This window comes from Chrysemys picta, chromosome 1 (genome assembly GCF_011386835.1).
Source record: "Chrysemys picta bellii isolate R12L10 chromosome 1, ASM1138683v2, whole genome shotgun sequence".
Classification (NCBI taxonomy): Eukaryota; Metazoa; Chordata; order Testudines; family Emydidae; genus Chrysemys; species Chrysemys picta.
This window is the reverse complement of record NC_088791.1, coordinates 93,071,127-93,088,248: the sequence shown is the minus strand read 5'-3', so window position 1 is coordinate 93,088,248 and position 17,122 is coordinate 93,071,127. Positions and strand designations below refer to the sequence as shown.

General features: G+C 43.7%; 1 protein-coding gene across 32 annotated transcripts in view; it reads left to right on the top strand.

Annotated features, from left to right (window-relative positions):
• Nucleotides 1-17,122, top strand: part of TNRC6B (trinucleotide repeat containing adaptor 6B) — a 208,958-nt gene that overhangs the window by 183,376 nt on the left and 8,460 nt on the right. For 21 of the 32 annotated variants that reach the window (XM_065563504.1, XM_065563455.1, XM_065563401.1 and 18 more), the window contains 10 exons: nt 6,002-6,121; nt 6,694-6,801; nt 7,016-7,187; nt 8,594-8,731; nt 9,124-9,300; nt 10,553-10,699; nt 10,946-11,041; nt 13,371-13,709; nt 14,125-14,195; nt 15,899-16,038. In XM_065563504.1, the coding sequence (XP_065419576.1) occupies nt 6,002-6,121; nt 6,694-6,801; nt 7,016-7,187; nt 8,594-8,731; nt 9,124-9,300; nt 10,553-10,699; nt 10,946-11,041; nt 13,371-13,709; nt 14,125-14,195; nt 15,899-16,038 (1,508 nt within the window). The remainder of the gene's footprint in view (nt 1-6,001; nt 6,122-6,693; nt 6,802-7,015; nt 7,188-8,593; nt 8,732-9,123; nt 9,301-10,552; nt 10,700-10,945; nt 11,042-13,370; nt 13,710-14,124; nt 14,196-15,898; nt 16,039-17,122) is intronic. The other 11 variants (XM_065563429.1, XM_065563525.1, XM_065563480.1 and 8 more) reach the window with 2 other exon arrangements.

Below are 17,122 nucleotides of genomic sequence, written 5' to 3'. Positions count from 1 at the left end.
TGATCAGATGTGGCATTCAAAAGTTCTCATTACATCCACACTGAGAAATGCCATTGAATCAAGTGTAGGGCCTTCTTAAGCTTGGCCAGTTAATTTGAGATACAAGATCAGCCAAACCTTTTTACTTAAGTATGAAAAATTTCTCTCTTCTTCAACCATGCTTGCTTTCCAGCCTCCTGAGTGTGTGGTTCAGTGAAGGACTGGACTTGAAGAAAACTGGGCAGTTTACTCATAGCCCAGATTTCTCAGGGCTCAAGCTTACCAAGCATGCACATCTCCTTTGTTCCCTTTGCTTTGGGCTCTGTTAAGGCTTTTTGGAAACTTTGAATGCTGTGGAGGAGATGGAGATCTTCCATAGATAGGGAAGTGAACTCTTGGCACCAGGTACAAAGTTATTGGCTCTCATGCCAACCTCAACTCCTTTTCCTTTTCACATGTCAAAAACCCCAACCCAGACGTACTCAGTTGTTGGAGTTCAATGTGATGATACAGTGTCATGGTTCCTGGTTGGTTACACATGTGCAAAGGTTTCCAGTTTAATGCAGTCTTCAAAACATACCTTCCTATTGGGTGTGTGTAATGTTACATATTGTCAGTTACCTGAATTATGAATTCTGTTCAAGCCAGAAGTTTACTACTTCTTCAAGTAACATCCCTATTGGTGTTCCACTTCAGGTGTGCATGGGTCTCTCAAGCTCTTGGTGGGAAATTTTCAGTTAGCAACGTCCATTCAGCCCATGCATGTGCCCTGTGACTCCTAGTACTGGATACTGAGGCTATATAGGGGTGCACAGACGAACCGCCCTCAGTTCCTTCTCAACCACATTGGCCTGAAAGAGAACCCTAGCATGTCTGCCTTGAGCGTGTATCGGCTTTTCTAATATTTCTATAGCGATTAAGATAGTTTTTGTAGTGTTAGTATAGTTATAGTTAAATAAGTACTGAGAAGATTGTTTTACTCCACTTTTTCCCCGGGGAGACTTCTTTTTTTTTTTCCTGCCAGGACATCTCTGGCTCTCTAGGAGTGGCAACGTCAAAACCTGCTGATGGCCACTCTATTTTAATGTGTCCATTGCTTGGGGAAGTCCCACGTCTCCCATAAGTGCAAATTCTGCCTTTCCCTGAAGTCCAGAGCAAGAAAAAACAGGAGATTAAACTCACTGCTAATGATGGAACACTCCCTTTAGCCAGCTTCTGAGTCAGGTCAAGAAGGCTCCCCCATTACATCAGTCTCTGGACAGATCCAGTGCCCCTTCTACTTTGGTGCAAGCTTCCCTTAAGAAAGGGAAGACTTTGCAGGCTTCAAGGAAGCTTCCAGAAAAAAGAAGTGAGGACTCTCACCTTAACAAGCCAACTCCGAAAAAGTCCAGGTACCCGGCAAGTTCTACAGTCTCCAGAGTGTTGACCTCTCCACTCAGTACAATTGAATCAAAGGCCTCCTCCTCCAATATTGGTGGAACCATAAAGTCCTGGAGCACGAAGGAGAGACACAGCTCCGATAGGGCCATGGTACTTTCTACCAGCTTGGAGGAGAAGCATAGATATTTGCGACTAGTATTGTTGAGGTCAGCCCAGCCATTGGTACCCAGGCATGCAGCACCCTCGGCACCAAGCAAGCAGTGGTCCTCAGACATATTGACCTCTACTTCAGTATGCCCACCGTCAGCAGTACTGTCTGCTTTGGCGACTTTGGCCTCGGCTAACACATTGGTACCGATCCTGTCTTTGGTGTCACAGGAGTTCAGATGTACTGAAGACCTCTTGATAACAGATGAACTAGAGTCCCCGCCCTTCACGGGTACTGAACATCTCTTGGTACCAAGACTCTGATCTCTGGACTACAATCTTCTAGTACTGCAGGACTGTCCACCTTTTTCTGCGGGTGTTCCTCCTTTGGATGAGATGGAGGAGAATTAAAGAGAGTTCCAGTTGGTCTCCTCTGTTTCTGTTTGGGGTTCTCTTAAGGAACCCATTCTCTGAAAGTCATAGGGAACATCAGGTTCATTATCAAGGGTGGTGGAACCAACCCTGCATGCTACCTCCACTTCTGTATGGGCCCCCTTAATGGCCACACTGGGACTCCTGGGCTACCTATTGATAGCAATTTGCCAGACCACTGGTACTGTCTCATTCGTAGGCCAGAGTTGTGCAATCCTCTCCTCCCCAACTGGCCCTCCCACAGGAGGAGACATTGGAGGAGCAGGAAGCTAGGGCGGATAAGGAGGCCACCCCCATACACATATTTCATCCTCATCTCCGGACGAGGCGGTTATACCTCTACCACCATCCATGGCCTTAGATGCTGCGGTGACACTGGTGCCAGGTCCATCTCCATGGCGGTTGTCATGCTCAGGGAATCATGGCTCCATCTTCCAGTGTTTCCAAGAGAAGTACAGAACACTGTGGATGACCTCCCCTTCGATGGTGGTAAACTGTTCTCGGAAACCACAGGAGTCCTTGCACACTCTAAAAGACCTCTTAGGACTGTTATACAATCTCTGAGCATATATAGACATTTGAATAAGAAAAGGTTTAGTAGGTCAAAGACTGCCCAGAGATCACATCTTACTCAATATTCCAAGTTCCATAAATCCACCATGCCCCTCGGAAAGAGAGCGAGATTTCACAGAAAGAGGGCTGCCCACCTACTCTCCATGACCACCCAGCTATCTTCAAGGCAACAGTTTTGATGGGTTGGTCAAGGGTTCGAATCTTCCCTCACCTCTGGATTTACACCTGTGCCCATTAACCCATCTCTTCCACCCCCATTCCCCATTGGAGACCTCCTTGCCTGTTGCCAACATGCTTGGAGGCAGATCGGTACAGACAAGTAAGTCATAACATTGGGTTATACCATCCATTTTACATCACTCTCTCTTTTCCAGGCCTCTTCCCCATGCCTCTTCAGGAACTCCTCTCAAGAGCTTTCATTGAGACAAGAAGTGAACTCTGTCCTTCAATTAGGAGCAATAGACCTGGTTCCTCCTCCTCCTCACAAGGGCAAGGGATTTTACCTGAAGGATTTCCTTGTCCCAAAGAAAGACGGAGGGTGGAGACTGATCTTAGATCCAAGACTTCTAAACAAGTTCATAAAGTCACAAGATGCCTATTTCCATAGAACTACTTCTATCATACAGGAAATACCTACACTTCACTATAGGCCACGATCATTTCCAATACTGATTCTTCCCTTCTATCTTTCCTTGGCCCCAGCAGTGTTCTCAAAAGTCCTGGCAGTAGTGGCTGCTTACCTCTGACAAGAAGCGATCCTAGTCTTCCTGTACCTCAATATCTAGCTACTCAAGGGCCATTCCTACAAAACAGTGCTATCTTCCTCTTAAATGGCCCTTGCTCTCTTCCAGAAGTTGGGTCTGCAGCAGAATGTAAAAAGGTTCACATTAGCTCCTGTACAGAAGATACAGTTTATAGAGGCATATTTGGACTTGCTGACTGCCTACCTTCCCTGAACCTTGTCAGGTCTGGTACAGGCAGTTCAGGGGAACCAAAATAAGGAACTGTCTTCAGCTCCAGGAACATATGGCAGCTTCCACCAGTGTGACCAATCACACAAGGCTACATCTCTGCTGCTTTCAGGGTTGGCTCAGAATGACCTATTCTTCAGTCAGAACAACTTGGACAGACAGGTGACAGTTCTACAAGCGAGTTACTCCTTAGACTGGTGGAAGGATCAGCTCAGAGTCTGAGAAGGCATTCCTTTCTGTCGACTAACCCCACCAGTGGCTTTAACAACAGGTGCAATCACTGTTGGAATGGGGAAACCACCTCAGTACCCTCATGACTCAGGGCAGATGGACAACCCAAGAAACAAGTCTCCACATCAGCCTGTGCTGTCAGAAACGCTTGCCTTCATTTCTTACCTCTCATCAGGGACAAATCAATCAGGGTCATGATGGACAATGTATCCTGCATGTTCTATATCAACAAGCAGGGAGGAGCAAGATTCCCCTCCCTGTGCGCTGAAGCCATGAAACCATGGAATTAGTGCATAGCTTGTAAGATCCAAATTTGAGTGCTCTTCCTCCCAGGTATTCAGAACACCACACCTGATGTCCTCAGCAGACACTTCTCACAGGATTGCAAATGGGAGCTAGACACTCAGATTCTCCACAGCATATTCCTGAAAAGGGCAACTGCCAAAGGTATATCTCTTTGCCATCTCCAGGAACAGGAAGTGCCCTCTTTTTAGCTCAAGAGGCGGTCTAGGCCACCACTCCTTGGGAGATGTCTGTCTTCTATCTTGGAAAAGGGTTTTGTACTATGCGTTTCCTCTAATGGTGCTGATACAGAGGGTGATGATGATGAACAAGCTGACAGGACAGAGCCAGAGTTATCCTTATAGTGCCAAACTGGCCAAGACAAGCTTGGTACCATTACTTGCTTCACCTGTGTCCAGACGTCATTCGAGCTCCTGACCATTCCTCATCGCCTGTCACAGGATGAGTGTTTTGTTCTTCATCCCATCCTAGCGGTTCTGCGCCTCAGGACATGGCTCCTCAATGATTCATGGGACTAGATTCCTCCTGCTCTGTGGAAGTACCACAGGTGTTACTGAATAGCAGAAAAAGATCAACCCACATTACTTAACCTGCAGAAATGGAAGAGATTCTTCCATTGGTATTGTCATTGCTGTCTCCTGCCTGATTCGGTGCCACTTTCAATCATCCTGGATTCCCTGTTGGATCTAAAAAAAATCGGGGTTATCAGTTAGTTCAATTAAGATCCATTTGGCCGCAATATCAGGCTTTCATCCTCTGGTAGGATTCCCTATATTTGCTCATCTGGTATTGTCTAGGTTTATTAAGGGTTTGGGGAATATCTGTTCACAGATTAGGAACCCTACCCCAACCTGGTACCTCAACCTGCTACTCAGCTACCTTATGAGACCTCCATTCAAACCAATGGCAGCCTGTTCTCTGTTGCATTTATTTATGAAGACAGCCTTTTTAGTAGCCATCACGTCAACCCATAGGGTTGGAAAGATTGGAGCCTTGATGGCAAATTCTCCTCCCTCACCTCCCGCCCACACCTTTACAATATTCTTGAAGGACAAGGTTTCTTTACATCCACACCCTAAATTCTTAGCTAAGGATCTGTCAGAGTTCCATGTTAATCAATCCATTCATCTACAAGTGTTTTTCCCAAAGCCTCGTAGTTCTCTCCTGGAATCCTATTTATATATGCTGGATGTTAGGTAGGACCCAGCAATTTAGGAAGTTACTTAAGCTCTTCATTTCCTTCACAGATAGATCCAAGGGGTCCTAGATCTCTACTCAGAGCTACTGAGATGGATATCTGGATGTATTATCACATGTTAAGATGCTGTGGGCGTTCATTCCTCCCCCCCCCGCCAAAGGGAGATAGCACATTCAACCAGATGAGAGGCAACATCTATGGCATTACTGAAGAATGTATCAGTATCTGAAATATGCAGGGCTGCTACATGGTTTCAGTGCATATATACTAAAAGAAGAAGTTACTCACTTTGGGCAGTAACTGTGGTTCTTCAAGATGTTTGTCTCTATGGGTGCTCCATTACTGGCTGCCTTCCCCCTGCTTCAGACTGTTCTTTAGGAGACGTTTGCTTGAAGAAGGAGCTGAGGGCGGTTTGCCTGCAAATGCCGATGTAGCCTTGGTATCCAGCATGCTCAGACATAGGGTGCATGCGCAGGCCCAAAGGACACTGTTAACTGAAAATCTCTGATCAAGGGCTCGAGAGGCACATGCGTACCTGAAGTAGAGCAATCATCGGGACACACATCTCAAAGAACTGCAGTAACCTCTTCATTTATGGATGTGTAAGGTGCCAGTTAAAATGAAATCTAGTGGCTTTCCTAAAATATCATGCAAACTTGAGTATATGCCATACTTGACCCTTTTCATAAATACCTCCTCCCCAACTTTCTTTATCATAACAATGCGTTTTTTGTTGAGCCATTTTGTATATGTTGAATCTTAGCTGTTTAAATTGATTTCTGCACAGGTTTCTGCCTCCGTGCTCAAGCAGTTTCCCAACGGTGGCTTGAACCCAGGTCTTTTCAATATATCTCCTCAACAGATTGCTATGCTGAGTCAGCTTCCAAATATTCCTCAGTTTCAACTAGTAAGTACCTGGTCCTCTTGCACTGATAGATTGGGTTTCCTACAATCCTGGTCCTGTCTACAAACTCTGCTAAGACAGAAGTGGAACAAACCTAAAGAGAAAACAAGACTTGTTCTGCTGATTTTTGCATTATTTGTGTACAAGCACCCCTGCTCTTTTGTACAGGAAAACACATGGTTGTTAGGGGTCAACACAATCTAAACTTATCTGTGTAGTTAGAAGTTGGATCTCTATTTTTTGTTATAGTCAGTCGGTAATTAATCTTAGCAACAACTTTGTGGTGGGAAGCAATTGTGGACTGATATTTCAGTGATTTTGTTATTCGGGCTTGTATTTTTAATGACTTGAATAAAGCAGCTACTGGGAATACTGTTTCTAATTTCATTAGGTGTAACAGGAAAGCCAGATCATATTCTTCTAATTCTTTCATGGTGATTTTATTTTCTTGTGAAAAGCGAGGAACTGTTTGTCCTTACCAAAAGCTATTAATAAAGCATTTTCCAGTGATCAGTTCCACCAAGAATTTTTCCCCAAATGAGCCCATATCTTTTTCTTCTCCACTTGTGTTGTAGGCATGTCAGCTGCTTCTTCAGCAGCAACAGCAGCAGCAGCAGCAGCAACAGCTGTTACAGAACCAGAGAAAGATTTCTCAAGCTGTGCGACAGCAGCAAGAGCAACAGGTATGGCACTCTTAGTTCTGTCAAAGGCATGTGGGGTGCAGGGTGTTTGAGGAAACTTGTCTGTCTACAACAAAGACCATGCCATACTCCTTTCATCACTAGGTATCAGTTAAGCTTCCTTTCATTCTCTCAGAACTAACCGCTACTGCATGATTACCCAAGCAGCCAGTTTTAGTTGAGAGTAAATTCACTCATTTGTTTCCTTTGTTTGCAGCTTGCTCGTATGGTGAGTGCCCTCCAGCAGCAGCAAAGGCAGCCTGGCATGAAGCATTCTCCATCCCATCCAGTTGGGCCTAAGTCACATTTAGACAGCATGGTACCCAATGCTCTGAATGTGGGTCTCTCAGATATACAGACCAAAGGGCAAATACCCGGATATGGTTCTGGTGAGTACTGCTATGAGCTGGGGTTATTCGTTGTGTTGCCAGTAGTATTCCTCTATTAGTTTGACCTGTGATCCACCAGGAGTGCACTAATTCTCTGGTACTATAATTTCTGTATAGGCATTGGATTTAGGGTTTGTGTCACAATGTCCGCTCCATTGCTAAAACTGCATTGTCTTGCAAGTCTTCTAGGTTTGGCTTTTTTCCATACAGAGTGCAGCCCAATGGCATCCTGACTTACCAAGCTTATTTTAAGGCTGGCTGATAGAGCAGCATTACATAAAAGATAGGCACTGCCCCCAAAGAACTTAACAGTCTAAATAGATAAGGCAGACAAAGATTGGGAGAGGAAACAGAGGCACAGAGAAGTGCAGTGATTTATGAAAGGTCACAGAGCAGGTGGTAGAGTTGGGAATAAAACCCTAGTTTGATTCTTAGTACAGTAGCTTATCCACTAGATCACATTGCCTCTCAATTACTTTTTTTATAGACTTCCCCTTCAGTGCAAATAGATGTTATCCCTTCTCCTCCCCACCACCTCCACTCTCTACACACATACATTCTGTGTTAAAATAGGGACTGAAGCTGTGAAGATGCAAAGACATTTATCACTTGATTTAAAAAAAAAAAAAAAAAAAAAAGTCAGGAAAACTTGGGACCTATTGGAAAAGTGAATTGGACTCAAGTTGCTGAAAGCTGGACACTTGTAGCCAAGGCTTTGGAGCGGAGCCTGGAGCTGGAGCGCAGAGCAATAGGTTTGTGCCCGGAGATGGAGCGGAGCAATTGAAAAATTTGGTTGCTCCAAATCCCTGCTTGTAGCAACAGAATATAGTAATATCTTTAGGAAGTGGTGATAGGAAAAGGAGGACAGACAAAAGATATTGGACCATTGTATGTTGTACAATGGTCAGTCTGCCTTTTTGAAAACAATATAGCATTATTTTTTTTTATCTTAAAAATATAGCTGAACTATTCTGTTTTAGTTTATCAGCAGCACCTAGAGGTAATTAGTCTGTTAGTTCATTCATCACCATGTTTCACTACTTTCGCAGCCTTCTTTAGTCATTCTAGTTTAATTCAGTCTAGCTACAGACTTATGCTAAGATACAGTGAATATACTTGCAACCGTGTAGAACATGGCTTTTCTGAATATCAGACCTGATAGCATGGTAACACAGGAGAATCTGCTTGGCAGCTGGTAAGTTTAGTGGGAATGGCACAATGATGTGTCCTGCACAGATGTGGGGTTGGGAGTCAGATGAATTGCTTTCATACCACCTGAAGTGTAGCTGTGCAAAGGGATTTCAGTTACTACCATTGCATTTTATTTATCTTTATGATCACAAGTATCCATTTGGAAGGCGATTCAAACAAAAAGAGAGAAAATGGTATTGTTTTCTGTTTCGCAGGCTTTGGTTCAAGTGGCATGGATTATGGCATGGTGGGAGGGAAAGAAGCTGGATCAGAATCTCGCTTTAAACAGTGGACTTCTATGATGGAAGGGCTGCCCTCCGTAGCTTCACAAGATGCCAATATGCACAAAAATGGTGAGAGAGATTTGAGGTTATACTGCCTGAAATAGAAACATTTTTATACCATCACTTTTCACTCCAGATGAAAGATATTGATGGAGAAATCTTCATTCCAGTTGTATTCTCTTTGACAGGTTTTTGAACACATTTTCCTCTGCTAGTGTTTTTTTTTTTTTTTTTTTTTTTTTTTTTAAACCCATCAACTTTATCAGCTGCTGATAGGTAACATTTACTCCCTACACATCAGTAGTTCTGAAACTACAGTGAAACTGGTGTGATGTGCTTTAACTTAACTAATATCTTACTCCTTCTGTGGTGGTTTTAAATTCTCTTGGTTCCAGTTTTCTTGCCCCTTCCCAAACTCCTATATTTCCTCCATGTAAATATATCTTTCTCCCACTTCTCAGGCGCAATAGTGCCCCCTGGAAAAGCCCGTGGAGGATCGCCCTACAACCAATTTGACATAATCCCAGGCGACCCGCTGGGTGGCCATGCAGGCCCTGCTGGCGATAGTTGGTTACCTGCCAAATCTCCACCAACGAACAAGATCGGAAGCAAATCCAGCAATGCCAGCTGGCCTCCAGGTATTGCACAGGGAAGGATGTCACTCAACTCTTATAGTAAACTTGACGAGCATTTCTCTTCAGTCTGCTTTTTTTACTATCTCAAGAGAGTTATTTTTTGGGCCTCTCTACCCAGTCAATTAAATCTGTTGTCTTTGAATATTAAATAGGACTTGAAATGTTAAACCAGGGGTCGGCAACCTTTGGCACGCGGTTCACCAGGATAAGCACGCTGGCGGGCCGGGCCGGTTTGTTTACCCTGCCGCGTCTGCAGGTTCGGCCAATTGCGGCTCCCACTGGCCACGGTTCACCGCTCCAGGCCAATGGGGGCAGCGGCCAGCAGCGGCCAGCACATCCCTCAGCCCACGCCGCTTCCCGCCGCCCCCATTGGCCTGGAACAGTGAACCGTGGTCAGTGGGAGCCGCGATCGGCCAAACCTGCGGACGCGGCAGAGTAAACAAACCGGCCCGGCCCGCCAGGGTGCTTATCCTGGCGTGCTGCGTGCCAAAGGTTGCTGACCCCTGTGTTAAACTGACAGTATAAATTTAATAATGAATTAAGAACAGAATAACTATAGAGTGCCTAAATGATCCTTGATTTCTGACAAGTGAATTGTGACCTTTTGTGTTTGTGATGAGCATACAGGTGTGATTTGAATGTAGTTGATTAAATCTGCTCAGAAACACCTAACCACAGAATGCACACAAATCAGTTTCCCTCTTCTGTACTGCTTGCTGTTTCATTCTGTGTTATGCTTGCATGGAGGCTAAAAAAAATCCCACTGAAAGCACATCTGTCAGTGAAAGGTGTGGATGTTTGGCTTTCCAGGTGATTTTGGGATGAGGAAGGGCAGGATTTTTCTGCCTGGAGCTTATTGCATTGGTGACGCATGATGTAGCATGATCTTCTTTGGGAAAGGCTCCTGTGTGCCAAAAATATCATTGAAAAGGGTATAATGTAGTCAGCAAGGCTGAAGTCATTGAAGTCTAGTACAGTCTGAAATGAGAAAGGTGGAAGATAGTCCAGAGGGCGCCCCATATATTCAAGCCAGTTTTGGGGTAAACTCCCATGGACATGAACTGTGGAGAGCAATATAGTGAGAGGAGAGGAGTAGTACAAGGCATATTCTATATAGGAAAGTCTTCTCCTGATGATCCATTGAGGAGCCCTATAAAAGATAGTCATGAGCCCTTTCAAAACATCCTCAAATTGTTAATTTCTTGTAAATGGCATTTCTGTCTCTGCATCTTATTTTTATTCCTTCCCATCCCAGAGTTCCAGCCGGGAGTGCCATGGAAAGGTATTCAAAACATTGACCCTGAATCTGACCCCTATGTGACCCCTGGAAGTGTGCTGGGGGGTACAGCCACCTCTCCCATTGTAGATACTGACCACCAACTTCTGCGGGACAACACCACAGGTAAAACAGCAGACACCTGCATTCATTCCAATATCTCAGTCTTTTACAGGAGTAATTAAAAAAAAAAATCTAATTCTCCTCCCCACCCCCCCCAAAAAGGGTGAGAACACAAAAAAGCCTAGGCTGTATTGACATGTTGTGAGTCACTGACATTTAGTGGAAATGGAACCAATGGGGAGTGTTGGTATTACAGAAACTCTTATATTTATCTGCAATATTTTCTTCCTTTCCTTCCCAATTTGATAGGGTCTAATTCTTCCCTCAACACCTCGCTGCCTTCACCTGGTGCCTGGCCCTACAGTGCCTCTGACAATTCCTTCACCAATGTTCATAGCACTTCAGGTAAGTGGGTTCCAGATCTTGAAAAACAGTCACCAGCCAATCAGTATTCTCTGTCTGTACCCACTCACCTTGTCTCTCTACTTTGGGTGTCGTCTTGTAATGCTTCCTGCAAGCTAGGGAATTGAGAGATTTGATTGGCTGGTATGCTAGTTTTCCTCCTGATAAAATGTTCCATTACAATTGCTTTAAAACAACCCTCTATTTTTAATGAATTCCCTTTAAAATCCAAAATACAAAGGTCCAGCACATGGGTCAGGGGATGGAGTAGAAGGCAAAGAAGAGAGGATATAGGGAACATCCACAAAACTTACAAGCATTTCTCATACAAAATCTACTAGGATAAATAGTGAGGGTTTCATTTCTTTAATTTGTTTTTATGTGTACCTGCTACTAGGCCAAGAACTCTGAGATGTTAAGGGAGGGAAACACTATATGCAATCACCTTGCAACTTTCTAAAAAGGAAAAGCACTGTTAACCAGTGGAAGTGAAAATATTCTATTGCACCCTTCATCCCCCTTCAGGACTTGAGAGGGAAGTTATAGTGATTCTGGCAGTTTAACATGTAGACCAAAGCCTAGACTTTTGCCCTACATCTTTTCTTGGTTATAAAGACACCAAGCATTCCTATTAATCAATGGGCTCTATACTCACCACTGAGTAACCATTTGAATATCCAACCCAGGAAATCCAGTTAGATTTCCAATTTTTTATAAATCCCAAAGTTTTCCCTTGAGCTGGCATTGTTCTTGGCTAGTTCTTATAATTAAATAGGTGTGACTCTATAGGATGGCTTTGATTGAAGCAGTGTCTGAATATGTAGCTTTGTTCTACAAGGACATGTAAAGTTTCTGTTTCAAAGTCAACTGCTGGTTAATCTGAGTCTGGGAAGAGGGACACCAAACCCAGCTTTACCTCCTTTTAACTATATCTAGCATATAGAAAATATGGGAATGATTTAAAGAAGTAGAAATTAATAGGATTAACACATGTTCCTCAGCTTCAGAGCATTTCCCTAGTGCAGGAAAATGACTCTTTGAAAGTGGGTCCTCTAAAATAGGCAGGTTAGAATTCACTGATCCCTAAATAAAATTTCCAGATCGGTTGGGGTTTAGATTTTTTTGTACACTTCAGATTTACATGTGTAAAATTAATGCAAGCCATTGATACTTACAGACCCCTGGACTCCAAGCACTATGGAAGGTAGCGATCCAAATATGTTGCATTATAAATCATTTCCTTTTTGCTAACAAATCTGCATTTTTAATTCTCAGATTTGCACTTATTGTGCTACCTTGGGGAACTGGGAACCCTGATTGTTTGGTTTTTCTCCATTTCAAATCTACACTAACTTGACAATAGCTAGGACTTAAATGCATGTATCAGATGTGAGCCAGATTGACTAGACAAGTGCATTTTTCCCAGACAGCCCTGCCTTGAAGAGCAAGTGCTGCTTCAGGATTTTTGGATCTTATGCTTTATTGTTCATTTGCTATGTCCAGTCAGAAGTAAAATGCCAGTTACTGGAGTAATCTGCACTCTGCCTAGCAATCTTATACTGGGTGAGCAGTGTGTCCAGTAACTTCAAGAGAAACTGAAGAATGTATTACTGTCTTCTTTCTTAAGAAAGGGAGAAGAGGGAACCTCCCCCATATCCAGAATTGCAAGTATGAATTTTCCCATTTTTGTTAGCATACAGGGCTTCCTATTGGAGGTCTTTGAACTTCACTAGGGGAAAGCCATGTTTGGGATCAACCTCAGATAAACTGAATTCCTGTCATCAGGGATCTCATAAATCCAGATTACACAATAGCTCAGTTTCTTGCTTTGCACCTCATAATGAAACCCTTGTCTCATAAAATGGAAGTAATCCTACAAAAATAACACATCTTTAGGAAGCAACATAAGCCTAATATGTAGAGGAGGGAACAAGGAGCGATGAGACTTGGGTTTGAGTTCCCACTCTGCAAGTGTCTTATTTTCTGAGCCTCAATTTTCAATTTGTTAAATGAGGATAATACTTGCCCACCATTGTAAAGAGCTTTGAGATCCTCAGATCTGAATTATATCTCTCAATTAGATCTCCGATTATATTAATGTGTATAAGAGGTCACTATATGAATGAATGAGTTATAGAAAGCAGGGATTAACCAGGTCTGACTTTGCTTGTGTTTTAGTTTGGTACATGCTAACAGCTGCATGGATTTGAACATTGTGTGCCTGCACCTGATACAAGTGGTTTTAGCTTGCTACAATAGCTGCATAGTTACATAGACTGTGTTGTGAGGCTTAAATCCCATTAATCCATGCCTTTTATTTATCTATTTACAGCAAAATTCAATGATTACAAATCAACATGGTCCCCAGATCCCATAGGACACAATCCCACTCATCTCTCCAACAAGATGTGGAAAAACCATATTTCCTCAAGGAACACTACAGGGCTGCCCCGCCCACCACCTGGCCTGACCAACCCCAAACCATCATCTCCCTGGAGCAGCACAGCACCCCGATCGGTCAGGGGGTGGGGGGCACAGGACTCAAGGCTTGCCTCTGGTGAGAAGGATCTCCTGATAGCATCATTGCTCGGCCGTGAGGGGTGTGTGTTATACAACGCTAATGGTGTGGATATGATGCGGCCTTCACAAGAGAGGAAGTTGCGGTTGCCTGGTAAAGGAAAAAAATATCCCTTTTTAAAATGGAAACTTACTGTCAATGTGAGGGAAAGGTCCCGGGAGCTGCCTGGGGAGGAGTAAGGAGAGGGCTGGGAGCTACCAGGAGAGGATTTCTGCAGCATGGGCCTTTTGAAGAGTAATGGGTGGTGGTGGTGAAGTGAATTACGTGGTTGGGGAAATCTCTAGAAGACACAAACTGGCAAAAATTAATCCTAATGTTAAATGTGAGAATTGTTTTGTGTACAGTACTGTAAAGCATAGAATCCACTCTGTTAGTATGTCTGATATAGATGAAATTGTCTGAGAGACAGACAGACCTGAGCATAGTGCAGAGGAGGCATTTGTTTGTCAAAATGTACTCTCAATATCTTCTGACTTTTGTATTTCTCCCTCTGTTTAAATGTTTTCAGCCTCTACCTGGAGTGATGGTGGCTCAGTTCGTCCTAGCTACTGGCTGGTTCTTCACAATCTCACTCCACAGGTATTTCTCTTTTACTCCTCTTTTGGGAGGCGGGAGTGCTAAATTACAGAGAGCAGGATTTGTGGGCTGCTTTTCTAGTCCCATTTTAATGAAGTTTAACGATGCTGAATTGGCTTGGTGAGTCTGATGAAATACCCGTAGTCAGAGTAGCCTGCTTGACTACAGTAATCACATCAGCTAAATGTGTAGAGATCTCAGTTGCTTTGGTAGGATGATTGATATTTGCCATAAGACCATTGTAACTGTCCCCACCATTACCCAGGATATTTTGTGGAGGAATTACTCTCAAGTTTGTTTCATTCAGAAATGTGGATAAATTGTGTTGTGCATAATAGCTCAAGGCTCCAGTTTCTTTGGGACATTGTCAATAAAAGAGCTAGGGAGAACTGCCAGGTTTTACTCTGGGGTTTCCATAGCAAAACCTCAGAATGTTTCCAACACTGTTGCCAACAGCACAGCCTAGTTAAGACACTCCAGCAGTCGTCATTCTTGGAGCTTGTTTCCATTCAAAATAAATTCTACAGAGGTCCTGATTTCAGTAAGTCCAATTAGCCTGCATTGGAGCCTACATGATTATCGGCAGCATTTTGGAAACTAGACAACCACCCATTATCCAGTAGGATAATTTATCACACAGTACAGCTTAAGAACTAAGACCATGGAAAGGAGGGCTGGGATCTTCTCAGGTCGTCCAAAATGCCAAACTGCATCACTCACATTATAAAGAACCTTTCCCTTGATATAGAGGGCAAGAGCAGCAATAAGAAAAAGGTTTGTCTAGTTGCAATGAAAAAGCACATTTCTATGTTTCTCTTAATGCAAGGAATGTTTCATGCTGTTCTAGCAGTCACTGAATGGCAGAAGAAAAGATTTGGGAGAAGTTTAAATTACTGAAAAAGGATATAAATGGAACTGATTGTGATCAGAAAGGGGAAATGGCAAAGTGATGCTTGCTGATATAGAAAGAACAGAGGCAGCTGCTGCTGAAAGTGTCCAAGATGAGAGACTGAGCTCTGTTAGTCTGGCAGACTAGCAACAGTATTAATTGTTGTTCATCTCATAAACCACCAAAGTTAAAAGCAGATCCTTTGCACCATTCAAAAACTGAGATCCCCAGTTTTTCAGATGGTATAAAGTAGTAATCTCTAGCATTTTCAAATTACTGGCTGGTTTTAAAATTCTTTTGAAATTGAATCATTGGGGATGGGGGGAAGCAAATCAGGTGATCAAAATGACATGATTTTTTTGGTGCAATATTTCTTTCCCTAATAGGGTTAGAAATACAGTTTGTACTCCACTGGAAATCTGGGAAACACAGAGATAATCACAATTTAGTCATCTCAACAAGATGAAGGGAGAGAAAATTAGACGGGGGCCTAGAATGAGCTAAAATTTAAAACAAGCTAAGCTTAGTATCTAATCACTGTACTACAAAGTGAAGTCACTGTAAGATGCACAAAAGCCTAATGAAAAGAACCTATTTGAAAATAACATCCCATCCCTCTCACTGACCTTCTCAAGGTCCCACTCTTTTCCCTGTGACATGCAGCACAATACTAACTGATTTTTTTTAAATATAAATTTTTAATTACCTTATTTATTAAACAGACCTCAAGTTCTTCAGATGTATTCATATCATAAACAAAAAGTTCAGTGCCCCTTTCTTTCAGTAAACTGTTATTTTTCCTGACTATCTTCCTCAGATCGATGGGTCAACCTTGAGGACGATCTGCATGCAGCATGGCCCACTGCTGACATTCCATCTGAACCTGACCCAGGGCACCGCCCTAATCCGATACAACACCAAACAGGAGGCGGCCAAGGCCCAGACTGCACTGCACATGTGAGTTACCCCAGCAACATGCATATACCCCATTTCCTCTGTCACACAGAGCTGATTTTGTCTATTGATAAAAGTCCTGCATGCAGGAGGTGATTCAGTAAAACTTGTTCTTTGAGTGCTTGCTCATGTCCATTCCATGCTAGGTGTGTGTGCGTGCCACATGCACAGTTGCTGGAGATTTTTTTTTCCTTAGTGTATTCATAAGACTGGCCTTCGTGCCCCCTGGAGCCCCGTGCACATGCGCCAGTATAAGGGGCATTGAAGGCTCCACACCCTCTCAGTTCCTTACCGCCTGTCACAGTTGCTTGGAATGACCACCTTGCTCTTGCAAGGCTTTCCAAGTGGTTTAGACTCTCTGTAGTCTATCGTACACCTCTACCCCGATATAATGCGACCCGATATAACATGAATTTGGATATAACGCGGTAAGGCAGTGCTCCGGGGGGGCAGGGCTGCGCACTTGGCTCCCGCAGACAGCGTTATATCAGGGTAGAGGTGTACATAGTTTTTATAGTTAACGTTCTTAGTTATCCGTTAATATTAGTGTATATAGTATAAATAGCAGTCCTAGTTGTCATGGGACATCATTCCAGGGACTGGGCATGCCCCGATCCCTAGGCTTCAAGCCTTGTACCTCCTGCGGCAAGCCTGTGGCAGTGAGCGACCCGCAATTGAGTTGTCTAAAGTGCCTTGGGGACGCTCACGTTAAGGAGAAATGGAAGATCTGCAGGGGCTTCAGTCCATGCACTCAGAAAGACAGGGACATTCGTCTGAAGGCTTTGCTCATGGAGGCAGCCCTCAAACTGTCCTCAGCCGCTCCAAATCGACGCCAAGCACTTTGGTCTCCATGCGAAGTGCTCCACCGGCACTGCTCTTCCTGGCTCCATTCTCCATTCCCAGTGCCAAGGAAGAAGCATAAGAAACAGCGTGCCAAGAGAGGGCGCTCTCCAGTGCTAAAGAGGGACAAGCAGGGAGCAGCTGATAAAATGAGACCGATGCTGGGCCACTCGTCCTCCCCAGAGTTGGGCCCCCTCGACTCCGGAGGTTTTCCAGGTTACAAAGGATTTCATGTCTTTCCTGATAC